This window comes from Danio rerio, chromosome 3 (genome assembly GCF_052040795.2).
Source record: "Danio rerio strain M-AB ecotype USA chromosome 3, GRCz13ab, whole genome shotgun sequence".
Classification (NCBI taxonomy): domain Eukaryota; kingdom Metazoa; phylum Chordata; class Actinopteri; order Cypriniformes; family Danionidae; genus Danio; species Danio rerio.
Window position 1 is genome coordinate 26,289,586 of NC_141023.1, and position 19,852 is coordinate 26,309,437.

The 19,852-nt window shown below is 35.2% G+C and overlaps 1 protein-coding gene across 16 annotated transcripts in view; it reads right to left on the reverse strand.

Annotated features, from left to right (window-relative positions):
- Positions 1–19,852, reverse strand: part of clec16a (C-type lectin domain containing 16A) — an 81,251-nt gene that overhangs the window by 16,698 nt on the left and 44,701 nt on the right. For 13 of the 16 annotated variants that reach the window (XM_087244541.1, XM_087244543.1, XM_087244539.1 and 10 more), the window contains exons 16-21: positions 19,272–19,322; positions 17,905–18,033; positions 15,577–15,697; positions 4,213–4,364; positions 2,464–2,668; positions 2,011–2,148 (exon numbers count right to left, since the gene is read on the reverse strand). In XM_087244541.1, the coding sequence (XP_087100667.1) occupies positions 2,011–2,148; positions 2,464–2,668; positions 4,213–4,364; positions 15,577–15,697; positions 17,905–18,033; positions 19,272–19,322 (796 nt within the window). Of the gene's footprint in view, positions 1–2,010; positions 2,149–2,463; positions 2,669–4,212; positions 4,365–12,452; positions 13,220–14,687; positions 15,698–17,904; positions 18,034–19,271; positions 19,323–19,852 lie in introns of those variants that run through there. The other 3 variants (XR_015480848.1, XR_015480847.1, XR_015480849.1) reach the window with 2 other exon arrangements.

Genomic DNA, 19,852 nt, shown 5'->3' on the forward strand with positions numbered 1-19,852 from the left:
AAAAATTAATTGCCAAATGATTTTAAGTGTCCCAGAGGGAAGCAATGAACAGGCCAAGCTGTTTCAGAGTATCTGGCATCAGACCAAGGGTTCTGGGAACCACAATCTCTTTTACCTGAACCAACAACACGTCATGAAAAGAGACTGAGAGACAGCTATTAGTCATCTGTTTCCCTATACAGAGAACTCACTTTTGTGAAATTAAGAATTACCACAATCCAACCCAAATTTGAAAGTATCGATACATTTTGTAAATATTGAAAGATTTTGTGGTATATTGTGTATGTAGTGAGATCTGAAAAAAAAAAGTATGTATACACACAGCCCAGCCAAAAGTTTGCTTGGTTTTACAGAAGCAAAAAATGCAGCATATGATTGGAGGTTTAAAACATAATAATTAACTGTGTGTGGCTTGTTAAATGTTTGGACGTTTTTATGTTTAACCTTAACTGATGCACTGTGTGGCTTTTTAAATTGGTAAACAACTATATGTTGGAGGACATATCCAGAAAGCCAAGGTTAAGTTATTATCAATTTCTCAATGAATAAGTATAATATTGTATTATTACACAGTTATGCTTGCAACACAATTCAACAATTGTTGCAAATACATTTAAAAATTACTAACAATTTAATAAAATTTTATAAAATTATATTTTTTTTTCCAAAAATATGCACACACACAGGCACACACAAACACTAATTAATTAAATCTTCTAACACCAACTCCTTCAGTATTTTAAATGTAATAAAAAAGACCAAAAAAGGCAAGAAAAAAAGCTTTCTGACCCTCCAACATTAAAACTGTTTAGATTGCTCATCTTTCTCATCCGTAAGTAGCTTTGAAAGCTTCTGCTAAATGACTTTCTATATATAAACTAAGCAATAATAGTCATAATCATGCTGAAGTACACATTAAACCCACTGATGTTGAACTAAAAGTCTAAATAAGGCTTGAATATCATGAAAGCTCAGAATCACAGCTGGTGGAGAGGAAGCGTTACCTAGAAACCTTATTCAGGCAAAACAGAACTGTAACTACGAGAAGCCCTAGAGAAATTCTGGGGAAAACAGAATTAGGATGTACAATTTGCAAAAAAAAAAAATTACTCAAATTTCATTTCAAATGTCCCCCAAGACAAGTAGTGCATGTTGCTTTTTGAAACCGAAATGTAAAGAGGTAAATGCTGCAAAACAAACTTTAAATATAGCTTGTACCGTAGCAAAAAAGGGGCCTTTGAAGTTGTAAGCATTTTCAAATAAAATGTGAATTTCACACAATATTCATAACAATAATAATGCATGTCTAAATACAATATAAGTGACAAAATATTATTTATTTACTTCAGCAGTAATATACAACAGGTATTAGTCTCAAAGATAAATAACTGAAGTTATAAATGTACATTTTAAACAAATGTGATATTTCTCTTTTTAATAAATCTGCAAAAATGTCAATAATTTTGTGTTTTTCAGTGAGAAAAAAGATTTAATTAAATAATTTTAGCAAATGGCCAAAATATTAGAGTGAAAAATTTAAGGGAGTCTGAACACTTTCCGTAACTATTGTGTGTATAAATATATATATATCAAAAAATTAATATATAATAGGGTTGGTCTATTTTTATATATTTATTTATAAACATTTTTTAAATTTAATAATGACATTTGTTTTTACATTATTACTCCGGCCTTCAGTGTTACACAGTCCTTAAAATATTAATCTAACTAATTTGGTGTTCAAGTAACATTTCTTATAATGATCAATGTTGCTATTTCCAATATTTATTTTTACTTCTGTAATGATTGTAAAGTTTGAAAAACATCCCTTCTTAAAACAAGAATCTTGTTCATGTAAAAGCCTACACTATACTACATCAATCTAAATGTAAATTTCAAGGACATTGCATAGAATATTTAAACATACGTTCATTAAAGAAAATGTAACAACAGAAAACAGCTGGGCTCCTACACATCTACGATTGTATCCTCAGTGGTTCGCAAATTTACCTGGAACTTTATCGACAGAGGCGAAAGCTGGCCCACGTCTGGACTGATCATAGAAACGGAAAGGCAAAGATGAAGTAACAGACGGTTGGCTGAAGCCCAGCACCTCTGTGGAAGGCTGAACAGGAAGATCCAATAGAGCTATAGGATTTTTTTTATACAAAGAAAAAAATGGGATAGAGATATTGGTTAAAAGCCAAAAATCAAAGCCTTAAAATGTGAAATAAAAAAGAAATAGAATTAGTATGAAAAATCGTAATCAAGCCATTCATTTGAGATGTTATTCTATCCTGTTAAAGTGTAACCATAATGCATATAGTCCAACTCAAATGACCCAAAGTCCATCCCCTTCCCCAATGTTGCACAACAGCTGGAAGTTCTGAGTAATCATCATTCATAAACAGAAGATATGAGCTGCTGTAAAAACGCAGTTTATGGCTTTGGCAAAGAACTGACCTGCTATCCGCTGCATTTTCATGCGCCTGGCCTGGATGCGGCCCTTGGCAAGTCGCTGTTTGGCGATGATGCAGCGAATATGGTCTGCAAAGATGAAGTTAGCCTGCAGGATGGGCATGGGCTTGGCGTGAGGGTTAGATGTGGGCTTGTGAATGATTATATTCAGAGCCCTGCTGTCGTCTTCCACTCCTGAAACCTGCATGTCCTGTGAAAATATACAAATACACAGAGGATTAAAACATTATTAATGTCCCAGAATATTTTAACCCTATTTTCTATTAATTAAAATACACAAATATTCCTACTGATTTATTTTAATGGTCTGGTCAATCTTGGTCAAAATTGACAAAATTATTTTTCTTAATGATTCTTTATAATCATTCTGAACAAGTCATTTTTTTGCATTTAATTTAAGCATCATTTCTGTATGAACACATTTTTTTGACTTTCCTACATTCCACTTGCAATGTTTTTTGGGAAATGAGATGTTATTACTTTCGCATTATGAATATATTTCACATCAAACAGCCGTACCTAATGCCATAATTGCTGTGCTGACAAGAAGCTGAAGGATATCACTTAAATTAAGCCTTACTAAACAGAACGATTTGTAAAATGTCTAATTATGATCTGAAGTGCTCCTTTCATGCCATTTTAAAGGTTCCTAAATTAGTTGTGGAGTTCAAAATACACGTTGTAACACAATTCACAATTCATACCCCCTCATTTCTCAAATCTCAAACTGGTTTCTGGTCAATCAAATGGCCCAATCAAATTGTTTATACAATAGGAAAATAGCAATGCTGTCAAATTTGATCATATCAATATTGAGCCCAAACATGAAACACTGGAAGAGCTAGTTCATCAACCCAAGCCTTCATTGCAAGCATTACTCGAGCAAAAAAAATCCCAGTGGTAATTTTTTTTACTTATTTCGTGGTATAATAAGATGTAACTGCTGCTTAAAGAATAGTTCACCTCAGTCATGCATAACACGCATTCGCAAAGCACCAAAACTTTGCGCTTATAATTTAAAATGAAGAATTTTTTTTTTTCACATCAATTTGCTTCACAAGACATGCGTTAACCCTCTGGTGTCTGGGTTAGTTCTATGATGGATTTTGAAAGTTTCAAAAAGAAAAGTCAGTACCAAACACCACTATACAGCATGGTAAAGAAAAAATAAAATTTAAAACTACTGACAGAAAAAGAAAGCCACATAAACTGAAGATGGTTTGAGGGTGAGTAAATTGTGTGGTAACTGTCATTTTTGGGTTAGATATTCCTTTAAATTCTTCAACATCAGAATTGACAAGCTAAATGTAGGGTTGGAAATGACCTGACACAAAAAAAGCATAGTTAACATAGTTAACACACCACAAATCTAAAATAAGGGGCGAATATGCACTATTAAACTAATCAATTAATAAAGGGTGAATATGCACCATTGAACTAATCAATTAAAAACACCTATGTTTGTTTGTAATTAAAGTGAAAATGTATCAAAAATTGGAATTTGCAGCTTTACACGTTAGGTCTCCACAAGTGTGACCGTTAGCGTTCTTGTAGTGCTGATTTGTTTAAAATTATGAATGCGTTCATGCAACCCTAAACGGCTAAAAAGTGGAAATGCTTTTCAAGAAAAGCTGTTGGACCACTTCATGTGTTGCTCAGCCAAGAAAAGAATGTGGCCAGAGTGTGCTTCCTTTGTCTGGGTGTTATCTTTGCAGTGTAAGAGTGGGAGTAGACCTGCAGAAGGCCGGCAAACTTGACAACACCCCAGCCAAGACGCTTTGAATCCGGTTCCACGAGACTCATCTGGTACACGTCTACAGCCAGAAAGCGCTGAGCTTGAACCCCATCTTTGCTCACCACCATGCAAGCGATAAGATCACTGTTGTCTAAAACAGACAAAAAAAAAAACAACAACAATTGAATAATAGATCGTTAATTTCCAGGGACTTTCAACAAATTCACATCAGGGAAACACAAGACATAAAGGTCAGAGCTCAAGTAGCGAATAGTATTCATACATTGCAACCAATTCAAGCGTTCAAAACAAACCAAAATCAATCATTTCAGGAATCTGAAAAAAATCTGCCTCTCACACAGACATGGGTTACACTTTCATTAAGGTCACAATTCATGGTATAAACAAACCATTATCTAAGACTACTAGCTTAATACACTACTAACCAACTCATTAGCTGTTTATTAACCCTTGTGACTGTTGACTTAATACCCTTTCATTTTGTTCGGGATGAAAACATTCACTAAATTAAACTGCTGTAATTTATTTAGAGTACAAAAACTAAGCTTTTTTTTGCAAAGGCAAGAGTAAAAAATGACAACTTTTACCTCTTCCTATTAGGAAAAACCCCTCACAATCAAAAATGCATGATTATATGGTGGTTATATTGGAAGTTAATGTGGAAAAAACTGCCACAAGCAGTAAATTAGTGAGAAAAAAATTAAAATCTAATGTTGCACAAAATCTAACAATGCATACTAACAAGTTGTCACATGTTGTTACTAATCTCTCACATGTCCAAAACTGTGATAAAATGTAAATAAAAATCTAGTCTACAATTACTTTTATATTGACAAAACTTCACAATAACAAAAGTTAAAATCCTGCAATATTCTAAACAATTTAGTAGATTTGATCAGGACTGAGGTTGATAAACAGATGATGATGATGATGATTATTATTTATTTTAAAAATATTTATTGATACATTTTTTAGTGGATGTTAGTTTAGTGGATGTTTTCATCTCGAACCTAACGAAAGGGTAGTAAATTTGCCCAGAGTGATTTGTTGAGGTTTTTTTTTTTTTTTTAATTTGAAGCATTTTCTCAAAATATGTCAAAATAAGATGTCACCAAAAGTCATTCCACTAGCTGAAACACAGAAAAGGTTATTGCTAAATTAAGACTGAAATATCATCCCAGAGTGGATTAAAACATCCTCAACAGCACATAAGGGTTAATATTTAGTAAGATAGTAGTTGGGTTTAGTTTGGGGTAGGACTAAGAATTCAGAATGAGATCATGCAGTGCAGTTAAACCTCACTCCTCTGACCACTAAAGGTGCTCCAGCAACAGACGCTAGAGGCCATGGTCTTTAGCCTCTTTTTTAGAGCACCGACTTCCATTCAAAGTATTGCCGATTTGATTCTAGCTCAGACTGGGTTGGGTGCAGTAGGGCCGATGGGTTACACGTGGGGGCTCATCCGGGATGGGACTGAGGTTTAGGGGAGTGAGTGTAATGGGGACCAGCTATCTAAGTGTTATGCAGGTACACCTGACTCCTGACCTCTAAAGGTGCTCTAGCAACAAATGCTAGAGGCCAGACACTTCCTTGTTAGAGTAACAGACTTCCATACAAAAATTGTTGGTTCGATTCCAGCTCAGACTAGTTTGGGTGAAGTAAGTCTGGTGGGTTACATACTAATGAACAGTTAGTATCTTAATTATAAACCGGTAATAAGCCTGTAGTTAATAGCATGAATTTTCAAAGAAACAGTAGGACTTCCACAACCAAATATAGTCAGGCATGTCCTATTACAAAGTGCTAAGAAAATGTCAGATCAGGGTGAATTCAATCATGTTGAAGAGACAGTAAAGTGAGTGAGCGTTAAGCTGGCATTGAATCAAATAACTAAGGCATGCGGGAGTTTTCAAAAACACTCCAGTGAGTCATGACCTACACAGTGTATTAAGGCTATACAGTATGGTGAAAAAGGGGGTGTGCAAAGAAGGGGAGGGGTAAGTTATAAAGGTAGGTCATGAACGTTTGAAGGTGGACTGACTACTAATAACTGAAATAGCATCGTCACAACTGAAGCAATGTAATGCTTCCTCAGAAGTCACATTAATGGGTTAAAGAATTACTTCAGAACTGAAAGTGCGAGCATTGCTCTTCCTTTTAGTCTGCAGTACACTGCAATCATACAGAATTGTGTCACCTCTAGGGAAAATGATCTGGTCTTATACCTAAGAATGTGCACTTCCTTAAAGTTGCCTTTATTTGGAAAACAGACACATGGGTAAAGTATTTTGAACATATTGTCCTGTGGCATCATGTATCTTACGGGCAATCAGGGTGCATTTTACAGGTTGTTAAATGTGGTTATGTTGGTTGATTTATCTTTTTTTTTTAAACAGACAGCATTGACTTCAGTGTTTATTATTAGCAAAATAGAAACTAGTTGACTTCATTAAAATCATTCTGGTTTAAAATAATTCTAGTGAATCATTCTGAAAAAAATATAGAACCATTTGGACCAAAGATTAAAAAGGAACCTTCCTTTACAGGGAATTTATTCGCCAAATAATATCATTAGGTGATGATGTCCAGCCAAATGCTTTACAAAAGTGTAAAAAAGTCTTTGGCTAAAATGCATTTCGTAAAATAAAGCTTGGGACCCTAATGCAAGTGTTAACTAAATGAGAGTCATTAAAACAGTGCATCATAACTGTATTTTACTGACAGACAAACTGCTCAACTTAATCCTTTACACAAGTAACAGAATCAGAGCATCCAGATATCACAAACAGTAACATCCTGTTTAATTTCAAGAGAAAATATAATATGCAAGTGTATTTTAGCACACATCTATTAATAGAAGAGATTTTAGCTTTAAACCAAAGTGGGGGTGAGGTGTTACATGCAAAAGTACCATGTGACTAAGTGTTCAAGGTGAGAAACTTTTTCTGAGAAACTTCCTCAGAAAGAGTTCACATCATGTGTAATAATGATAATGCATAGACATGCATAGACATGAAAAAGGGAACCAAGAATGGGATCAAATGCATTTGAGATTGTAGTTGCATGTTTTACAATGACTTCCTAATCTAAAAAAAAGGGGGGGAAAAAACTAAAAAAAGAAAAAAAAGAAAAAACGGTTAAAAACCAAATTTCAAGAAGAATTCAAAAAGTTCACACAATGCACTGTGTGCTGTTTGTACTGTTATGTGCGCGCATCATTTCCTGCAAATCTAAAAATAACACAGATCAGTAGCACATCAGTTTCTCAGGTCGATCTGTCTGTCTGTATGTCTGAGTTACAAGCAGTCACGTCATTTGAGAGCAAAGTGATTCTTGCATCTACTCAGTGATGAGCCATTCCAGGATTCATTCAAAAGAACATCAAAAGGCCAGTTTTATCGCAAATCATGATGATGCAAGATGTGCCAGCTCTGAACACTGAGTGTAATGTAAAGAGATTTTACAAATAAAAGGAAATAAGAATTTTTCTTGTGCGTCATAAAATTCCTGTCTGAAACCACAAAAATGATCACTTGGAATTTTTTTTACAAAACATAAGATGAAAAAATAAAAAAAAGAATAATAAAATAAATTAATCAGTAGTAAATAGTAGTAATAATAATAATGATTAGATTTACTGTTATCCACCGTGCTGTTGTTACAGGAAAAAGCTACACTGTCTTGTTGTCATTTGTTTTGACAAACGTTTTGACTACTTTTACATCATACAGAAATATATGTATTGTTTATTATTTGAGGCAATGCAAACACAACACAGGTAGAGCGATGCAAATGACCCACAAATACAGGTGCGACTCTATAATTGGTCTTGGTTACCGGGGACTCTTATTGCGGATGGACAGGTGTAGATGTGTGACTGCAGATGACTACATTAAGCTGTAATGAGTTCCTTACTTTTCTTTTATCCCGCCGCGTACGCACAAATTAATGCCAAATCAATTAAAATAAATACCGAAAATAAAACACAAATATCTGACATTTCCTGGAACAGGATCCAGCAAGATCCAGCTAAAATTAATCCCTGATTTATATACACTTATATATTTATAATGTCCCGCTGGGAAGCAACTTAAAAAAGCTTTTGTGAATGAAGTGCACAAGGACAAATGTCAGCGTGTACCCAATAGAAACGAGGCAGCCAGCAGGCGCGGAAGAAAAATGGGAATGTTTCTCTGCCTGCGTCATGCACAGCCGATGTCCCGCCACTGAGAGCCATACACCCCACCGGGATTGGTAGGATCGTTCAGCTCCACACACAAAACTGTAAAGTGCTATACATATGAAACTCCTGTGCCGCACTGACATTAAGCTTTAAAATTAAGCCGGGGCCACAAACTATCATCCTGCAGGCTGCAATTGGCCCGCAGGCCACGAGTTTGAGACGACTGATCTAAAGGTTATCGCACCCACAGACTTTCATTAAAAATATGGATACCAGAGCACAATGGTTTCAAATCATCATTACTGTAATTTAGAAAAAAAGTGAGTAAATTAACAGTGAAAGAATGGGTTTTAACCACAGCGGTTCGAATTGTAGTTCTGCCGAATGACTTAAAGGTTATCAGCATGATACTTAAAAAACTCTACATTTCTAGTCGAACCGTTCCTTCTGCAATCTCATACCAAAAAAGAAAATAAGGGCAGTATTAATAGCTATAAATGTGGGAGAGCGTTGATATTATGTGATTGTATTGTATTGCAATATGGAACAATTAAATGTTGAAGTTAATTCAAAAGTAATTCACAAAATATTTAAAAAAAGAAATGATTTAATGACAATAATTCTCTATGGTTACAACTGAATTAATTACAAAATAACTGTATAAAATTATAAAACATAAAATGATAAAAACATATGATATAAATTGTACCCAGCTTTAATGTAAAATTAAAGTTACCAGAGGTAAAAGGAGAGAAAAAGGGGAGGGAGAGAAAGAGACAAACAGAGCAGGCCCAGAAGCTAGCCTGATTGCAGTAGAGTCCGAGAAGATAGACTCTAGAGGAGGAGAGGAGCAGAGCAGGACAGAAGCAGACCAAGAGAAGACAGGCCAGGGAAAGAGACAGAGCAGAATTTTACACCTGTTTTGTATCTTTCTTGACCATGTGACTAAAGCCAAAATGCTGAGACATTCAAACTGACCAATCAACATGTGACCACATCGTAAAACCCCACAAAGTCCACATATCAGGTCCTGATCTTATCAGTATCTCCCTGTGGAGTCAGTATGGACCTTCTTGAGTCAAAAAGACATGTTTTGTCATATAAACAAATGCATATGATAATTTAGCGTCTTACAACAGCAAATATTAACTTTTAAAGTTAAAGTTACTGTTTTTTTTTGTATTTCTCTTTCGTCATAGTTCACATGATCACTGTCATAACTGATTAGTCAAATACAAACAGAGGAAATAAAATATATTATAAATATAAATAAATATATATTTTTAATGAAGTATATTTACTGTATATTTACTCAATTATTTACCCTAATGATTTGTAGAGGCTCTGCCAAGAGAAGTGGGACACAATCCCTGATCACATGCAAACCTAAGATGTGCAAACCTTGTGGCCAACTACAAGAAATGCCTGACCTCTGTGATTGCAAACTAAGGATGTGAAGTCATGTTTTGTGAAAGGTGGAAATTATTTCCCTTCTTAAAATGGAAATCGGCTATTTTGTCTCTTACAGTTAAATTAGTCCTACCGTTACAATTATAAATTGCCGCTGTTAGTACCTGAATAGGAGACCACATGGGAAAGCTAGGTTGTTGCCAGAAATGGTGCTAGTGAGGCCAGCAGGGGCACTTAACTTGTGGTCTGTGTGGGTCCTAACAATCCAGTATGTAGCTCAGTGAGTGCCGTGTTACGAAACCAAGTTATTATTGCCGTGTTATTAAACCAAGGTCCTGGCTCTCTGTGGTCGTTAAAAATCCCAGGATGTCAATCGAAAAAGAATTGGGGTTTAACCTTAGCTTCCTGGCTAAATTTGCCCACTGGCCTCTGTCTACCATGGCCTCCAAACCATCTCCATATCATGATATGCTTCATCACTCTGTCTCCTCTTCACCAGCTGTTGTGTGGTGTGCAGTCTGGCGCACTATGGCTGCTGTCACGTCATCCAGGTGGATTCTGCACACTGGTAGTGGATGAGGACCCCCCCCAAAACAATATGTGTATCCAGAAATGCGCTATATAAATGTAAGGAATTATTATTAAACTTTTATGAGTGTCTTTCTTCTGCTGAACACAAAAGAATATATTTTAAAGAAAGCTGAAAATAGTAGAGCACTGACATCCATAGAAAGACAAATACTACTGAAGTCGAAAAAGAAAAAAGAAACATGGTTTCCAGCTTGGACAGTTGGACGGAAGAAAAAAAAAACTCAAATAACTTTGGAACAGATGAAGGGAAAGTAAATTATGCCATAAATTTTCAATTTCGTGTGAACCATCCCATTAAATTAGGTTTTTAAAAAGTTAAATCATCCTTTTTTGACCTAATGCTGCCCACGATAATTGATATCTTAACCCTGAGCAAAAATGGTCAGATGCCAGAGATTTGCATTAACCCTTTAATGCACAAACTGCTGTGAGACAGGAAGCTACGGTGGGTTGATTTTCACAGCCAAATCTGAGCTTCCTCCCACCAGCTTACACTTCCAAAAGCTCGTTCTGCCCACTCTCTGACCCAGGCCGTAGGTGCTTCACAAACAGCCTTACAGTTAGACACCAGATATACTGGAAGAGCTCAAGACTGCAGCCCACAACAGCAGCACCAGTTCTAGCAAAGCGGCCTCTGTGACAGTGGAAGGTCTGAGTCAGTTTGCTTGCACACACACCCCCTCTTACCTGTCAAAGTCTCTTTTTAACCAGGACACCTGGACACAACCACTGAGATGTGAGAGGTTCTGAAACGAGGACCTTCTAGCACATCAGGGCTGAAGTGAGAATCAGTTAACAGTGCAAACCCACAGATTGCATGAAAGAGGTGCATAGGTGACGAGAGTGCGATTTCATCATGTGTGGTAAACAGTTTTGTGAACGCGTGCGAGAACATAACATGGAACTCAAAACCATAGAGACGGTCGCAGTTCACAAGAAACCTATTTACAGTATTTAACATTCTATTTCAATAATAATTCAAGCAAAGGGCTGCTTTCATCTTTATCAATCCGCATTTTATCTAATACCACAGAAAAAAACAGCTAGGACGCAATTGAGTTCATGTGAATCACTCAGCTGTAGAAGTTAGATATCAAGTTGGTTATCAAGTATTAAAAAATTTGCATGAAAATGAGGGGTGACACTTCTGATGATAAGACAGGATGTTATCAGTGTGATTCATAAGATTCCAGCTATTAAAATAAAAAGGCAACCAAAAAAAGTGTGTATAAACTAGCAAAAAGGCTATCAGGTTATGTCCAGTGATGTATGGTCACTAAATCTTAAATTTTATGTTGATGTACTTTACAACTTGCACGCCTAAACAAAAAGTTTTCTGTGATTTATTAAATACAACTGCTGTGATGTGATGAAATTATTTTCTAATAAATAATATTATAGAAAATATGTCTTTTACACAGGACAATCGTTAAGCACAAAAAAACACATTTTAAGAAGAAGTTTAAATAAATATGTAAAAATACACCAAACAGGCCATATGTAACAAACATATTTGTTACTAGCTGATGTTAGTTAACTTCAAGCAAAACAATACAGCATGCCATTAATCACTGAGATGTGAAGATTTTGCACAATCTGGCTATAGTTATTATGACTTATAAGTATGGCCAAAAAGAATCTGCAGACATTTTTTGCTATTTCTGCAGAGAATTTTATAAAAACTCTGCGGATTTATGCGGAATGATTTTAGGAGTATCATTACTAAAAATGTAATATATGAGATAAAAAAAATTGCTTTTTAACTTTTATTTAGTGTTTAAAATGCTAATCCAGTTAGATCCATTTATTTAGTAAACAAAGCAAGTCTCTCATATAATATACTACTAAAAGACAGAACATATTACTTTACAAACTGTATTGTAAACAAATCATTTAAACATTTTAATATTACTATTATTATATCACAATAATATTAGTGAAGTTAATTTTAAAAGTGAAAAAATATCAATTTACACACACTTGCACAAATAAATACATTAACGATCTAGATGTAAAGTCTAAAGCGCATGGCGCAAAAGCCTTAAGGGCATGTCAGAATGAACTTTTGCTATTTTTTTTTTTCGGGGGTTTCACCTTTATTTTTGATAGGACAGTAGAGAGAATTGACAGGAAAGCATGGGGAGCAGAAAGAGGGGAAGGATCGGCATAGGAACGCGAGGCGGAATCGAACCCGGGTTGCCGTGAGCACCAGAGTGCATGTGTCGACGCACTAACCACTACACCACTGGCGCCGACATCCACTTTTGCTATTTTAAGGACGAAAAAAAATAACCTCTGCACCGTGACGCATGATCTAACAGGGTTGTGCTTATTGTCTTAACGAGTTATGGGTGTGCTTTGAGCATAAACAAGTCTCATTTTCCATTCCCTTTAAGCCCCTGTTTACACTAATGCGTTTTCGCTTGAAAACGCATAAGTTTTGCAACGGTTACGCTATCCGTCCACACTACAGCAGAGTTCTCGAGCGCCGAAAACTGAGTGTTCTAAAAACACTGGAGAGGCCGTTTTCATTTTGAAACGCTGCTGCTCCATCTCAGTATGGATGAGGAAAAACGGAGACATCTGAAAACGGAGGCGGGACTGCTGAGATTCGCTACCTGATTGGGGCTTTTGTGTTATTGCGTATCCTTCCCTTATTCGTCAAGCCCCTATCACATGACTATAACACTACCGGAAGACAGTACTGTAAACAACAACACGGACACAGAAATGGGAGCGATGTTTGCACTATTGTCTGTTTTAGGCGCCATTGTGCAGTTATTCATTTGTTACGTTTACGCCTGTTTCACACCGCAAGCGTCAGCGGCGCGTGAGCAGAGCGTGAGCAGCGCGTATGTCGAGCAGAAGCAGCACGCAGGCGTTTGCCTTTCACACCAGCTGCGTCTGCAGCGCGCAGCTCTTCGGCAGCTGCTGCTGAGATCAACCTATCTCTGTCTATTCTATCTAGTTACCCCTCTATATACAAATACACTTTTTAAACTTTTCATCTGTACCAAGGCCCCTCCTATGCTGTTTCATTAACCTGCAAATGTTTATTTTACAAATTGTATAGATCAAATAGTGCTGTATGCTTCTAAAGCTAACTTATATGAGAAGTGTCTACAGTCAGAAGACAATCGCCTGTGATATCATGTCATTTGTTTTTTGATTATCAGGTTACTGTAGACCTAGTTATAATCATATTTATACAATATAGTTATAATGATATTTATACTTGATCAAACTAGTGTTAATTTCTCCGCTTCAGTAATGTCCAGCGGCAGAAAAACAGCTCGTTAATTCATGCTCGTGCAGATGATGAGACGGACAAAAGTAATTAATGCATGCCATTCTTTTACTTATTTTCGTGTTGTCAGATTCACAGTGCAAACAGCTCCCGGTAGGAATAATTCGAGTGAACATAAAACAAAGCCGATTAAAACTTTCTTGCTCTGCTAGCTGCACAGAACACAGCGAGCTCACATAATCCAGCATGCGTGTCGCACTACACTACCCACAATACACTTCGCTATGGACTACAAATCCCGTAAATATTCCATTTCCCCTCTCCTACAACACTAGTGTGCAACTTAAGCAAAACTGATAGTAAAATAGTTTTACATTTGGTTTTGTAGTTCGTGCCTAAATAAATGTTTGTTGCCGTTTTTAATCGTTTTAAGTTCATTTGAATGACTATATATAAACCATTTGACATTATTAACGCATTTATTGGGTAAAATTGTTAGTTTTTACTGTCATTCAATGTGTTTTGGTCATTCTCAATGCACTGTCACTTTAATTGAGCGTGAGCAGCGCGTCAAAAATAGACCCAGCGCCGAAACTATCGCTGCACTGCTGCTTCGGCGACGCTCACGCCTCGCACTGACGCGCTGCTGCTGCGTGCGGTATGAAAGCTCTAATCTGTTAACATGGACGCCGAAAACACACGCGCTGCTCACGCTCTGCTCACGCGCCGCTGACGCTTGCGGTGTGAAACAGGCGTTAAGTAACAATTCGACCTCGTCGTCTGTCCACAAAAATACCTCTCTTGCTTTCTTTGCCATCGCATTTAATGTTCAAAAGGCATTTGTTGACTAACAATAACCCAATGCCGAGCGAGACACTTTCTGTTTATACTAGAACGCGCATGCCCAGAGTGTGCGAATGGTCACGTGATATACGTTTGTGGTGGCGTAGTGAGGACGTTGATATGTTCAGAGACGCTAGGTGAAACGCTAGTGTGGACGCGGATCGTTTTTGATCTAAAACGCTGTTTTAAAACTAAAACGCACTAGTGTAAACTGGGCCGAAGAGTTAGTTCATCTGCGATATGGCGCATTTCCCATTTTCATGGTGGACTTTGTAAGTGGAAAAACTGAATGCTTCACTGGTGAGAAGCAGTTAAACAGACCATCTGCAGCAGGATGATAAAGAATTAGCCACCTCCAATCAGCCTTTACTTTCACTTTCTATTTCTCTCTTTCGTGGATAAGGAAATGTGTTGTACGCTTAGACAACCATTAGCCTATATGATTAATTTTGTTTGTTAAGTGCAAAGATTTGTTTCAAAACTATTTCTAAACTCAGTTATAATTTCCAGCAAATGAATAAATGAACAGTAATACCGAAGTGTTATCAAAAAACTTAGTTATATTTAAACACGCATGCTATGCCACATTTGGTCCAAAACCCTACAGGTGAACACATCTAAGCTTTTTTTTTTAAATAAAAACAAATATGAATATGCTTTAAATATACTTTACAGTAAATTATCCATTTAAATATTTGACTCAAAAAAATACAAAACATTGTAATATACTTGTTTTGGGAAGTTTATTAAATCATGGTATGGCAACCTTTCAGTTGAATCAAAAACACAAATTGTGTTGGTGCAAATAGCCTAGTGATTAGTGCATTGACATAAAGCACAGAGGTGCTCATGGTGACTTGGAACAATACCTTTTATCAAAGTCGTACTTAACCCCCATTGAACAATCCACATTTTTATTTTGGGACTATTTTTAAAAACATTTTTCATCCGCTTCAAATATTGACCACTGTGTCTTGTTAGAAAAATGTAAAAAAAAAAAATTTGAAAAAGCAAGTAAAATTTAAAAAGTCAGCAATGAAAACATGAAAACATTTAATTTGGCCTTACTGAGGTCAAGCACGTCATCAGTCTTGATGAGATCCTCCGGTCGTGTGAGAGGAAGCTGAGTTTCTGGTTCACCCTGTAGCTGTAAGGACAGCGATCGCAGCATGAAGAAAACACGGATAGCCTGCAGGGACACAAATAAGTAGCTGAAGCTGTAACAACAATCAATTATGAACACGCAGCATAAAAGATCTCAATCTTCCTGGAGTTCATGCTCCACACGAGTGCAAAGAATTTTTTTCAAAAAAATGTAACTCAAATCAAGAAGCACAACCATACTGTAACATTTATAGAGAGTTGTCTTGATATATTGATATGTTTCAGCAATACTATATTTAAAATTGCATCTCTTGGTACAGTTTTATGAATGCATTGCTTTATGCATCATTCAAGCAAACAGTCCTTACATTTGTTCTATGCATATATTAATAAATGTAATAACAACTCTGGCTGATTCTCAATATACGTTTTTCAGTGATCTTGCACCTTTTGTGTTATCGTGTAACGATATCATCAACTGCCAAAGTTCAGTTCCAAAACTCAAGACCGCAAGGATGGAGGACAACTAAAAGTTCCCGAATGTGTTTTTGGTATCGAGGATGCACCGATGCAGAATTGACTACTGGGACTACTAGAGCGAGTTCGATGCTCATTTCGACTGAATAAAGAACATGGGAAGCGCAGCATTTTATATACATTCATTATTAACGTTCGGAGATATAACTTAATTTTTTTATGAGTTTCCCTAAATGAGAGGGTGAAAGTAAACATTCCTTGGAAAACAAACACATTAGGGTGTTTATTTGCAGAAATATTTTTATTTGTATTGTAGGAATCAGGAAGAGTGCAGCATCTCATTTCTCAAAGGATGCGTTCAGTGTTCTCGCGGTCTCCCGAGTTCGTTCTTCCAAGGTAACATGGAAAGACCAGTTTTCACCAGAACAGGAGTATGCTATCTGCAGTCTTGGAATTGAGAAACAGCCATAATTTCAGAATAATACGATTCCAAAATTTAAAATACCTCAGAAAAACTGCAAAGAACATCCTAAATGGATGTTTGTACAAAAGTCTGAAAAATGTACTGTATTTGCCAAGTCTACAAAACCTGCTCCAACAGAATTAGGCAATATAATCATTTAGAAATAAAAATAGCACTAAAAATGTTAACCTTTTATTCCCATTTAGCCTTCCTATAAACAATAAATAAAAAATAAACATAAACCTATCAGATTCACCTTACTATAATCTTTAAATTCTTGCATAAGTTGGTTATTCATAAAAACTTAAACAACAGACTGCTTTGGCCACAATAAAAGAGCAAGCTATAATTATTAAGAATGTTAGTTTCTCTGCTGTCCCACTATCTTATATAGCATAATATAGCACAAAAGGCAACTTTGATAAATATATTATTAGTATTGACAACAGTTGCATGATATTGAAAAAAAAAATGACAATGCAATTTTTTTTTACAATATATATTGCGATATTGAATACATAATGTCACCATATGAAATGAATGGGTCTATTTGGAAAGAAGTCATAACTTTTTATACACCAGGATTATTTTTTTAAAGGAAGTGCATCTTCATAAAATATAATAAACCAATCAAAAACATTGAGAAATACAGTGATGACAATATTGTACAAACAAAATATACAGTGCTCGATGACTTTCTGGAAGTCTAGCAATATTCAGATACACAAATTTAGTAATCAAATGTAAAATAACACCTTATAGTCTTCATCGTAAATACAGATAAATACAAGTATCGTAATGTCTTATGACTTAAATAATAAAACACACATAACAAATATTTAATATTATAACGTTATGCTTAAACATTGTAATGGCTTGAACGTTTTCAAATCAATTATAATACCAGTTCGATATTGTAGATTCTGCGATGAGAATATTTCAGATGCGCACATTATGACAGTGAAGCTGAAACTATATATTGTGCAGCCTTAGTATTGACTGAACAATCTTGGCATTTTATTGTTGGCCTTTCATTCATGTCCACAACTGCATCTCTAAACACACATACTTGCCATTCAGACCAAATTAAGTCGATATTCTGCATTACCCACACAGCAGAAAGCCTGCCATTGTTATACCTCTAAAACACATGAAATCCATTTATAAAATGCAGTGCATGGTTTCCCAGAAGACAAACAGTGTAAACACTGGCCAAGAAACACAAGCTTTCTTGCAACGTGAGAAAAGGGAGGTTTTGGATAAAGCCAAAATATTTGACAAAAGGCCACGGGATCCATGCAAATAATTCAATCTCAGGGCTTTCAGAATGAGTGTATGTGTTTATGACTGACCCTGCGTGTCCTCTCCACATCTCCACAGGGCAACCGCTTCACAAAGTCAATGCCGGTAAGGGGTGTGCCAGTGGGAGGAAGCAAAATGGACGCATCCATCATAAGATACTCCACGTTTAGAGGCTTACTCTATAAACACATACACAAAGAGAAAAAGTAAAGACATTAAACACTAGATTTGGTAGTTGGTACTGGTTTCTCAAGCTTAAGTTAGTGTTTACTGGGTCAGTAAGTTGTGGTTATGTGTGACATTTGAATTTTTATTTCCACATATTGTAACTCATTAAACACAAAAGGTACATTTTTAATGAAAATCCAGGCCTCCGTTTTAATTATAGTAACAGTTAATAATGATTAACAAGGCTGTCAAGCTAAAAAAAAATAGTAATAAAATGAAGAAGCATAAATAGAAATTATGGAAGTGACAAGAGTCTATACTACCCTCTACACAATGTCTGTTTGCAACATGTCAATCATATGAAACAACAGTACGCTAATCATACGTAGTAGTTTAATGATACTTTGTTTATAACTAATTATTAAACACACACACACACGCACGCCCGCACAGTTGAAGTCAGAATAATTAGTCTTGAATTTTTTTTTTTTTTTTATATATTTTCCAAATAATGTTCAACAGGGCAAGGACATTTTTACAGTGAGTCTGATAATTTTTTTTTCTTCTGGAGAAAGTCTAATTTGTTTTATTTCGGCTAGAAAAAAAGCAGTTATTAATTTTTTTAACACCATTTTAAGGACAAAATTATTAGACCTTTAAGTAATTTTTTTTTTGATAGTCTACAGAACTAACCCCTGTTATACAATGACTTGCCTAATGTTAACCTGCCTAGTTAACCTAATTATTGTAGTTAAGCCTTTAAATGTCACTTTAAGCTGTATAGAAGTGTCTTAAAAAATATCTAGTCAATATTATTTACTGTCATCATGGCAAAGATAAAATAAATCAGTTATTAGAGATGAGTTATTAAAACTATTATGTTTAGAAATGTGTTGAAAAACTTCTCCGTTAAACAGAAATTGGGGGAAAAATAAACGGGGTCCAATAATTCAGGCTTCAACTGTATATACATATTTATTTATTTATATTTTATTCATTCCCTGGAAGGAAGTATGGCACACAGGTTTGCTGCAACCTAAAGGAAGTAAGTTATGAACATCACCAGGAAACAATTTTCTGCTAAAGGAAGCAGTTAAGCATTAGCCACTCCTTACCCAGAAATACTCTGATAACAGAGGCTTCTCTCACTTCTGAAGCAGGATGTGTTGCTGTATCATCAGGTTTTGACACACAGCAAGAGTAAAGTTGCAACAAAGACAACAATGATGTGTTCAGTAAAGCCGCTTACCATCATACTCCTGTACTCATCCTCAAACATATCCAGGAAGATCTCCTCCCCCTGAGGGAAGAGAAACAGTACAGGGAAACGATTACCAGACAGGAAAATAAAACACACAGTACCCTTCAGTTTGTGGTCATATATAATATAATATAATATAATATAATATAATATAATATAATATAATATAATATAATATAATATAATATAATATAATATAATATAATATAATATTGCATTATATTATATTATTTAGCAAGGATGATATGAAATAATACAAAAGTTATATAAAAAATTATATATAATATTTTATATATATATATATATATATATATATATATATATATATATATATATATATATATATAATTGAATAAATTATTTAAAAAAGTAATACTCACAAAAACATTAAGCAGTAAAACTGTATTTAATAATAATATAATGAAAATAATAATATAAAAATAATAATAATAAAATACTTTTTAATTATAGTAATAATAATAATAATAATAATATCTTATTTTGATAATTATAAAAATAACAGCAACAATAATGAGCATTTCTTAAGCAACAAGCCAACATATCTGAAT